At 52.9% G+C, this 11,199-nt stretch overlaps 1 protein-coding gene across 1 annotated transcript in view; it reads right to left on the bottom strand.

Moving 5' to 3' along the window:
• Positions 1 to 1,036: 1,036 nt before the first annotated feature.
• Positions 1,037 to 11,199, bottom strand: part of LOC135561387 (tripartite motif-containing protein 16-like protein) — a 17,297-nt gene continuing 7,134 nt past the window's right edge. The window contains exons 4-6 of the mRNA XM_065002884.1: positions 2,635 to 2,794; positions 2,450 to 2,509; positions 1,037 to 2,218 (exon numbers count right to left, since the gene is read on the bottom strand). Of these exons, the coding sequence (XP_064858956.1) occupies positions 1,704 to 2,218; positions 2,450 to 2,509; positions 2,635 to 2,794 (735 nt within the window). The 3' untranslated portion in view covers positions 1,037 to 1,703. The remainder of the gene's footprint in view (positions 2,219 to 2,449; positions 2,510 to 2,634; positions 2,795 to 11,199) is intronic.

The raw sequence follows: 11,199 nt of genomic DNA, 5'->3' as shown, positions 1-11,199 counted from the left end.
CTGCTGGAGACTGGAGCACACTGCAGTACCTTTCAGGTCCATAGGGTTTTATTGGAGTAAAGACCAGTATGGACTATCAATACAGGTACTGTATGTAGAACCATAGTAAAGACCAGTATGGACTATCAATACAGGTACTGTATGTAGAACCATAGTAAAGACCAGTATGGACTATCAATACAGGTACTGTATGTAGAACCATAGTAAAGACCAGTATGGACTATCAATACAGGTACTGTATGTAGAACCATAGTAAAGACCAGTATGGACTATCAATACAGGTACTGTATGTAGAACCATAGTAAAGACCAGTATGGACTATCAATACAGGTACTGTATGTAGAACCATAGTAAAGACCAGTATGGACTATCAATACAGGTACTGTATGTAGAACCATAGTAAAGACCTGTATGTACTATCAATACAGGTACTGTATGTAGAACCATAGTAAAGACCAGTATGGACTATCAATACAGATACTGTATGTAGAACCATAGTAAAGACCAGTATGGACTATCAATACAGGTACTGTATGTAGAACCATAGTAAAGACCAGTATGGACTATCAATACAGGTACTGTATGTAGAACCATAGTAAAGACCAGTATGGACTATCAATACAAAGTGACCATTTAGAATGAGGCCCAGTTCAATGAGAGGAAGTCTTAACAGAACTGGGGGATGACAGACAGGAAGTGGGGGGGTGGAGATCTAATATATTTTTGTGCCAAACACTAAAGCATGATATTGTAATAAATCTACACCCTATTCCCTACGTAGAACACTACTTTAGACCTGGTCAGAAGCACCGTAGTGCACTACGTAGGGAATAGGGAACCATTTGGAACAGAGACAGTAATTCCCCTGAACATCTTCCTCTTCCTCATCTGGTTTCTTCAACAGCCCTTCACTCCTCCCCTCTTCCTCCCCTCCTCCCTTTTCATTCTATTCTATCAGCCACACCACTAGCTCACCTCCACACAATACATTTACAAGTTAAAGACACACCTTGGAATAAATAACAAAGGAAAACTATTACGAGATGAAGTTGAGTGTTTTTTATTATTTCCCATCACCATAAATCCTATTTAATCACTGAACAGTAGCAGACCTAACTTCATCTGTTCCTGACTCTGGATAGTGGATTAAAAAGACCATCAATCTCCAATGATATTAAAGTACTATTCTGAACATTACTGATATACTGAGTGGCAAGTCAAGATATCTGCTGGTTTTATTGTTTGGTCAACAGCACCACCTGCTGGACAGGTTTAATGTTGCTGGACTGAGCAGTATGGGAGGATGAAAGATGACACATTTAGGGACGGTTTCCTGGACATCTACATTGAACATACTGTTTAGTCCAGGACTAGGATTCATCTGTGTCTGGGAAACCAGACCATATAGTTTAGTAGAAAGTAAGTGATACCAGCTTGTAGTGGGCTGACTAGTCCTGAATTGTCCTTTAGTTCCTGGACCATTTTCCATGCAGCTCCAGGTGACAGAGAACACATCAATTAGGACCGAGCCAACAAGCTGATCAATGATACTGAGGAGAATTACATAGAGACAGAGAACCAACTGAGAAAACATATCAATGGTTCTGAATGACAACCAATATACATCAACACCAGACATCATGATTCATGGAAATGGACAAGATTAAAACATTGGATTGAATTTTAATGAATAACTAATCAGTTTACAGTTTAACCAGCTCAGCAGAACCAGAGAGACCAAACCCAGGATAGAGGGGCTGAGTGAATGTGGTCTGGACTCTGTGGAGGAGGGTCATTGTGTCAGAGACACTGTAGAAGGACAGAGTACCTGCCTTGTGATCCAGGTACACTCCTACTCTGGAGGACTGAGGGCCTGATACTTTAGTCACAACATTATTGTGTCTGAACCAATAACCATCACTAGAGCAATTTAAACTCCAGGACTTGTTATTGTTTCCAAATACACCATCATTACCTCTATCTGTTCTGCTGATGTCTTTATATGAGACTGCTGTAACAACACCACCAGTCCTCTCCACCTCCCAGTAACAGCGTCCAGACAGACCCTCTCTACACAGAACCTGGTAGTAGTTGGTGAATCTGTCTGGATGGTCAGGATATGGTTGGACTTGGTCTGTACGTGTCACCTTTCTGTTCCCTTCAGACAGAGAGAGGTGTGTGTGTGCTGTGTTTGGGTCCAGTGTGAGCTGACAGGAATCTGGGAGAAGAGCAGAGACCAATGAGGGGAGTCAGAACAATAAGTTAAGTCAGATACTGTATCTACCCTGTCTTTGATTAGAGCCCAGCAGAGATCAAATCAGAGAAATATGAGGAGTCAGATAGATACCCAGTCTTTGATTAGATCTACTATTGCTATATATTTCTAGAGGGATTGTTAGGAGTGTCAGTAAAAAGAGACTGTTAGTTACTTCACAATAAAGAGACTCACATTGTAACAACTGTTCTCTGGTCTTGGGCTCTGGAGGCAGTACAACATCCACTATATTCACTACAGACACACAAACACATTGACAGAGAGAGGGAATGTTATCATCAGACCATATTCCACATGTATATGACTAGTAGGGAACTTTCAATGGTCTAAAGTTGATGTTCTTATTGTTTTCAACACACCTGTAGTGGAGATCTTGGTCCATTCTCCTTTAAGGAAGTCTTCTAGTTTCTCTCTCAGTTCAGACACAGTCTTACTCACATCTCCAAAGTACTGAAGAGGACGGACAACGATGCTGGGTAAGTCTGAAGATACACTGATACTGGAGAGAGACTGATACCTCTGGAGAGAGAGAGAGAGAGAGACTGATACCTCTGGAGAGAGAGAGAGAGAGAGACTGATAACTCTGGAGAGAGAGAGAGAGAGACTGATACCTCTGGAGAGAGAGAGAGAGAGAGACTGATACCTCTGGAGAGAGAGAGAGAGAGAGAGACTGACTCTGGGAGAGAGAGAGAGAGAGACTGATACCTCTGGAGAGAGAGAGAGAGAGAGAGACTGATACCTCTGGAGAGAGAGAGAGAGAGAGAGAGAGACTGATACCTCTGGAGGAGAGAGAGAGAGAGAGAGACTGATACCTCTGGAGAGAGAGAGAGAGAGAGAGACTGATACCTCTGAGAGAGAGAGAGAGAGAGAGAGACTGATACCTCTGGAGAGAGAGAGAGAGAGAGACAGATACCTCTGGAGAGAGAGAGAGAGAGAGAGACTGAGACCTCTGGAGAGAGAGAGAGAGAGAGAGAGACTGATACCTCTGGAGAGAGAGAGAGAGAGAGACAGAGAGAGAGAGACAGAGACAGAGAGAGAGAGAGAGAGAGAGAGAGAGAGAGAGAGAGAGAGAGAGAGAGATACCTCTGGAGAGAGAGAGAGAGACAGAGAGATAGACTCTGGAGAGAGAGAGAGAGAGAGACTGATAACTCTGGAGAGAGAGAGAGAGAGAGAGAGAGAGACTCTGGAGAGAGAGAGAGAGAGAGAGAGAGACTGATACCTCTGGAGAGAGAGAGAGAGAGAGAGAGAGAGGACAGAGAGAGAGAGAGGGACGATACCTCTGGAGACAGAGAGGGACAGACAGAGAGAGAGAGGGACAGAGAGAGAGGGAGAGAGAGAGAGGGACAGACAGAGAGAGAGAGGGACAGACAGAGAGAGAGGGACAGAAGGAGAGAGGGACAGACAGAGAGAGAGAGGGACAGACAGAGAGAGAGAGAGGGACAGACAGAGAGGGACAGACAGAGAGGGACAGACAGAGAGGGACAGACAGAGAGGGACAGACAGAGAGGGACAGACAGAGAGGGATGGAACAGAGAGGGATGGAACAGAGAGGGATGGAACAGAGAGGGATGGAACAGAGAGGGATGGAACAGAGAGGGAGGAACAGAGAGGGAGGAACAGAGAGGGAGGAACAGAGAGGGAGGAACAGAGAGGGACAGACAGAGAGGGACAGACAGAGAGGGACAGACAGAGAGGGACAGACAGAGAGGAGACAGAGAGGGAGGAACAGAGAGGGAGGAACAGAGAGGGAGGAACAGAGAGAGGAACAGAGAGGGAGGGACAGAGAGGGACAGACAGAGAGGGACAGACAGAGAGACAGACAGAGAGACAGACAGAGAGGGACAGACAGAGAGGGACAGACAGAGAGGGACAGACAGAGAGGGACAGACAGAGAGGGAGGAACAGAGAGGGAGGAACAGAGAGGGAGGACAGAGAGGGACAGACAGAGAGGACAGAGGAGAGAGGGACAGACAGAGAGGGAGGAACAGACAGAGACAGAGAGGGACAGACAGAGAGGGACAGACAGAGAGGGACAGACAGAGAGGGACAGACAGAGAGGGACAGACAGAGAGGGACAGACAGAGAGGGAGGAACAGAGAGGGAGGAACAGAGAGGGAGGAACAGAGAGGGAGGAACAGAGAGGGAGGAACAGAGAGGGAGGAACAGAGAGGGACAGACAGAGAGGGACAGACAGAGAGGGAGGAACAGAGAGGGACAGACAGAGAGGGAGGAACAGAGAGGGACAGACAGAGAGGGAGGAACAGAGAGGGACAGACAGAGAGGGAGGAACAGAGAGGGACAGACAGAGAGGGAGGAACAGAGAGGGAGGAACAGAGAGGGAGGAACAGAGAGGGACAGACAGAGAGAGGGACAGACAGAGAGGGACAGACAGAGAGGGACAGACAGAGAGGGACAGACAGAGAGGGAGGAACAGAGAGGGAGGACAGAGGGAGGAACAGAGAGGGAGACAGAGAGGGAGGACAGAGAGGGAGGACAGAGAGGGACAGACAGAGAGGGACAGACAGAGAGGGACAGACAGAGAGGGACAGACAGAGAGGGACAGACAGAGAGGGACAGACAGAGAGGGAGGAACAGAGAGGGACAGACAGAGAGGGACAGACAGAGAGGGACAGACAGAGAGGGACAGACAGAGAGGGACAGACAGAGAGGGAGGAACAGAGAGGGACAGACAGAGAGGGACGGACAGAGAGGGACAGACAGAGAGGGACAGACAGAGAGGGACGGACAGAGAGGGACGGACAGAGAGGGACGGAGAGAGAGGGAGGAACAGAGAGGGAGGAACAGAGAGGGACAGACAGAGGGAGGAACAGAGAGGGACGGACAGAGAGGGACAGAGACAGAGGGACAGACAGAGGGACAGACAGAGAGGGACAGACAGAGAGGGAGAGACAGAGAGGGAGGGAGAGAGGGACAGAGAGAGGGACAGACAGAGAGGGACAGACAGAGAGGGAGGAACAGAGAGGGAGGAACAGAGAGGGAGGAACAGAGAGGGAGGAACAGAGAGGGACAGACAGAGAGGGACAGACAGACAGAGAGGGACAGAGAGGAGGGACAGACAGAGAGGGACAGACAGAGAGGGACAGACAGAGAGGGAGGACAGAGAGGGAGGAACAGAGAGGGAGGAACAGAGAGGGAGGAACAGAGAGAGGAACAGGGGGAGGAACAGAGAGGGACAGACAGAGAGGGAGGAACAGAGAGGGACAGACAGAGAGGGAGGAACAGAGAAGGGACAGACAGAGAGGGAGGAACAGAGAGGGACAGACAGAGAGGGAGGAACAGAGAGGGAGGAACAGAGAGGGAGGAACAGAGAGGGACAGACAGAGAGGGACAGACAGAGAGGGAGGAACAGAGAGGGACAGACAGAGAGGGACAGACAGAGAGGGACAGACAGAGAGGGACAGACAGAGAGGGAGGAACAGACAGGAGGAGGAACAGAGAGGGAGGAACAGAGAGGGAGGAACAGAGAGGGACAGACAGAGAGGGACAGACAGAGAGGGACAGACAGAGAGGGACAGACAGAGAGGGACAGACAGAGAGGGAGGAACAGAGAGGGACAGACAGAGAGGGACAGACAGAGAGGGAGGAACAGAGAGGGACAGACAGAGAGGGACAGACAGAGGGACAGACAGAGAGGGACAGACAGAGAGGGAGGAACAGAGAGGGACAGACAGAGAGGGACGGACAGAGAGGGACAGACAGAGAGGGACGGACAGAGAGGGACGGAGAGAGGGAGGAGACAGAGAGGGAGGAACAGGAGGAGGAACAGAGAGGGACAGACAGAGAGGGAGGAACAGAGAGGGACGGACAGAGAGGGACAGGAGAGAGAGGGACAGACAGAGGGACAGACAGAGAGGGACAGACAGAGAGGGACAGACAGAGAGGGACAGACAGAGAGGGACAGACAGACAGAGAGGGACAGACAGACAGAGAGGGACAGACAGACAGAGGGACAGACAGACAGAGAGGGACAGACAGACAGAGAGGGACAGACAGACAGACAGAGAGGACAGACAGAGAGGGAGGACAGACAGAGAGGGACAGACAGACAGAGAGGGACAGACAGACAGAGAGGGACAGACAGACAGAGAGGGACAGACAGACAGAGAGGGGACAGACAGAGAGGGACAGACAGACAGAGAGAGAGGGACAGACAGACAGACAGAGAGGGACAGACAGACAGACAGAGAGGGACAGACAGACAGAGAGAGGGACAGACAGAGAGAGACAGACAGACAGAGAGGGACGGACAGAGGGACGGACAGAGAGGGACAGACAGAGAGGGACGGACAGAGAGGGACGGACAGAGAGGGACAGACAGAGAGGGACAGACAGAGAGGGACAGACAGAGAGGGACAGACAGAGAGGGACAGACAGAGAGGGACAGACAGAGAGGGACAGACAGAGAGGGACAGACAGAGAGGGACAGACAGAGAGACAGACAGAGAGGGACAGACAGAGAGGGACAGACAGAGAGGGACAGACAGAGAGGGACAGACAGAGAGGGAGGAACAGAGAGGGAGGAACAGAGAGGGAGGAACAGAGAGGGAGGAACAGAGAGGGAGGACAGAGAGGGACAGACAGAGAGGGACAGACAGAGAGGGACAGACAGAGAGGGACAGACAGAGAGAGGGACAGACAGAGAGGGACAGACAGAGAGGGACAGACAGAGAGGGACAGACAGAGAGGGACGGACAGAGAGGGACAGACAGAGAGGGACAGACAGAGAGAGAGAGAGAGGGACAGACAGAGAGGGACGACAGACAGAGAGGGACGGACAGAGAGGGACAAGACAGAGAGACAGGGACAGACAGAGAGGGACAGACAGAGAGGGACAGACAGAGAGGGACAGACAGAGAGAGACAGACAGAGAGAGAGGGACGGACAGAGAGGGACGGACAGAGAGGGACAGACAGAGAGGGACAGACAGAGAGGGACAGACAGAGAGGGACAGACAGAGAGGGACAGACAGAGAGGGACAGACAGAGAGGGACAGACAGAGAGGGACAGACAGAGAGGGACAGACAGAGAGAGACAGACAGAGAGAGGGACGGACAGAGAGGGACAGACAGAGAGGGACAGACAGAGAGGGACAGACAGAGAGGGACAGACAGAGAGGGACAGACAGAGAGGGACAGACAGAGAGGGACAGACAGAGAGGGACAGACAGAGAGGGACAGACAGAGAGGGACAGACAGAGAGGGACAGACAGAGAGGGACGGACAGAGAGGGACAGACAGAGAGGGACAGACAGAGAGGGACAGACAGAGAGGGACAGACAGAGAGAGAGGGACAGACAGAGAGGGACAGACAGAGAGGACAGACAGACAGAGAGGGACAGACAGACAGAGAGGGACAGACAGACAGAGAGGGACAGACAGACAGAGAGGGACAGACAGACAGAGAGGGACAGACAGACAGACAGAGAGGGACAGACAGACAGACAGAGAGGGACAGACAGAGAGAGACAGACAGAGAGGGACAGACAGAGAGGGACAGACAGAGAGGGAGGGACAGAGAGACAGACAGAGAGGGACGGACAGAGAGGGACAGACAGAGAGGGACAGACAGAGAGGGACAGACAGAGAGGGACAGACAGAGAGGGACAGACAGAGAGGGACAGACAGAGAGGGACAGACAGAGAGGGACAGACAGAGAGGGACAGACAGAGAGAGAGAGAGGGACAGACAGAGAGGGACAGACAGAGAGGAGGACAGAGAGGGAGGAACAGAGAGGGACAGACAGAGAGGGACAGACAGAGAGGGACAGACAGAGAGGGACAGACAGAGAGGGACAGACAGAGAGGGACAGACAGAGAGGGACAGACAGAGAGAGAGAGGGACAGACAGAGAGGGACAGACAGAGAGGGAGGAACAGAGAGGGAGGAACAGAGAGGGACGGACAGAGAGGGACAGACAGAGAGGGACGGACAGAGAGGGAGGACAGAGAGGGACGGACAGAGAGGGACAGAGAGGGACAGACAGAGGGACAGACAGAGAGGGACAGACAGAGAGGGACAGACAGAGAGGGACAGACAGAGAGGGACAGACAGAGAGGGACGGACAGAGAGGGACAGACAGAGAGGGACAGACAGAGAGGGACAGACAGAGAGGGACAGACAGAGAGGGACAGACAGAGAGGGACAGACAGAGAGGGAGGAACAGAGAGGGAGGAACAGAGAGGGAGGAACAGAGAGGGAGGAACAGAGAGGGAGGGACAGAGAGGGACGGACAGAGAGGGACGGACAGAGAGGGACGGACAGAGAGGGACAGACAGAGAGGGACGGACAGAGAGGGACGGACAGAGAGGGACGGACAGAGAGGGACGGACAGAGAGGGACAGACAGAGAGAGAGAGAGGGACAGACAGAGAGGGACAGACAGAGAGGGACAGACAGAGAGGGACGGACAGAGAGGGACAAGACAGAGAGGGACAGACAGAGAGGGACAGACAGAGAGGGACAGACAGAGAGAGAGAGAGGGACAGACAGAGAGGGACAGACAGAGAGGGACAGACAGAGAGGGACAGACAGAGAGGGACAGACAGAGAGGGACAGACAGAGAGAGAGAGAGGGACAGACAGAGAGGGACAGACAGAGAGGGACAGACAGAGAGGGACAGACAGAGAGAGACAGACAGAGAGGGACGGACAGAGAGAGAGCGGGACAGACAGAGAGGGACGGACAGAGAGGGACAGACAGAGAGGGACAGACAGAGAGGGACAGACAGAGAGGGACAGACAGAGAGGGACAGACAGAGAGGGACAGACAGAGAGAGAGAGGGACAGACAGAGAGGGACGGACAGAGAGGGACAGACAGAGAGAGAGAGGGACAGACAGAGAGGGACAGACAGAGAGGGACGGACAGAGAGGGATAGACAGAGAGGGACAGACAGAGAGGGACAGACAGAGAGGAGAGGGACAGACAGAGAGGGACAGACAGAGAGGGACAGACAGAGAGGGATGGAACAGAGAGGGACGGAACAGAGAGGGACAGAACAGAGAGGGACAGACAGAGAGGGACAGACAGAGAGGGACAGACAGAGAGGGACAGACAGAGAGGGACAGACAGAGAGGGACAGACAGAGAGGGACAGACAGAGAGAGAGAGGGACAGACAGAGAGGGACAGACAGACAGAGAGGGACAGACAGACAGAGAGGGACAGACAGACAGAGAGGGACAGACAGACAGAGAGGGACAGACAGACAGAGAGGGACAGACAGACAGAGAGGGACAGACAGACAGACAGAGAGGGACAGACAGACAGACAGAGAGGGACAGACAGACAGACAGAGAGGGACAGACAGAGAGAGACAGACAGAGAGGGACGGACAGAGAGGGACAGACAGAGAGGGACGGACAGAGAGGGACAGACAGAGAGGACAGACAGAGAGGGACAGACAGAGAGAGGGACAGAGAGGGACAGACAGAGAGGGACAGACAGAGAGGGACAGACAGAGAGGGACAGACAGAGAGGGACAGACAGAGAGGGACAGACAGAGAGGGACAGACAGAGAGGGACAGACAGAGAGGGACAGACAGAGAGGGACAGACAGAGAGGGACAGACAGAGAGAGAGAGGGACAGACAGAGGGACAGACAGAGAGGGAGGAACAGAGAGGGACAGACAGAGAGGGACAGACAGAGAGGGAGGACAGAGAGGACAGGAACAGAGAGGGACAGACAGAGAGGGACGGACAGAGACAGAACAGAGAGGGAGGAACAGAGAGGGACAGACAGAGAGGGAGGAACAGAGAGGGAGAACAGAGAGGGACAGACAGAGAGGGAGGAACAGAGAGGGAGACAGAGAGGGACAGACAGAGAGGGAGAACAGAGAGGGAGGGACAGAGAGGGAGACAGAGAGGGACAGACAGAGAGGGACGGACAGAGAGGGACGGACAGAGAGGGACAGACAGAGGGACGGACAGAGAGGGACGGACAGAGAGGGACAGACAGAGAGGGACAGACAGAGAGGGACAGACAGAGAGGGACAGACAGAGAGGGACAGACAGAGAGGAGGAACAGAGAGGGAGGAACAGAGAGGGAGGAACAGACAGGGAGGACACAGAACAGAGAGGGAGGGACAGAGAGGGAGGGACAGAGAGGGAGGGACAGAGAGGGACGGACAGAGAGGGACAGACAGAGAGGGACGGACAGAGAGGGACGGACAGAGAGGGACGGACAGAGAGGGACGGACAGAGAGGGACGGACAGAGAGGGACAGACAGAGAGAGAGAGAGGGACAGACAGAGAGGGACAGACAGAGAGGGACGGACAGAGAGGGACAAGACAGAGAGGGACAGACAGAGAGGGACAGACAGAGAGGGACAGACAGAGAGAGAGAGAGGGACAGACAGAGAGGGACAGACAGAGAGGGACAGACAGAGAGGGACAGACAGAGAGAGAGAGAGGGACAGACAGAGAGGGACAGACAGAGAGGGACAGACAGAGAGGGACAGACAGAGAGAGACAGACAGAGAGGGACAGACAGAGAGGGACAGACAGAGAGAGAGAGAGGGACAGACAGAGAGGGACAGACAGAGAGGGACAGACAGAGAGGGACAGACAGAGAGGGACAGACAGAGAGGGACAGACAGAGAGGGACAGACAGAGAGGGACAGACAGAGAGAGAGAGGGACAGACAGAGAGGGACGGACAGAGAGGGACAGACAGAGAGGGACAGACAGAGAGGGACAGACAGAGAGGGACAGACAGAGAGGGACAGACAGAGAGGGACAGACAGAGAGGGACAGACAGAGAGGGACAGACAGAGAGGGACAGACAGAGAGAGAGAGGGACAGACAGAGAGGGACAGACAGAGAGGGACAGACAGAGAGGGATGGAACAGAGAGGGATGGAACAGAGAGGGATGGAACAGAGAGGGACAGACAGAGAGGGACAGACAGAGAG

Source organism: Oncorhynchus nerka, linkage group LG17 (assembly GCF_034236695.1).
Source record: "Oncorhynchus nerka isolate Pitt River linkage group LG17, Oner_Uvic_2.0, whole genome shotgun sequence".
NCBI classification, from domain to species: Eukaryota; Metazoa; Chordata; class Actinopteri; order Salmoniformes; family Salmonidae; genus Oncorhynchus; species Oncorhynchus nerka.
The sequence above is the reverse complement of the archived record's forward strand: the minus strand, read 5'-3'. Positions and strand labels throughout refer to the sequence as shown.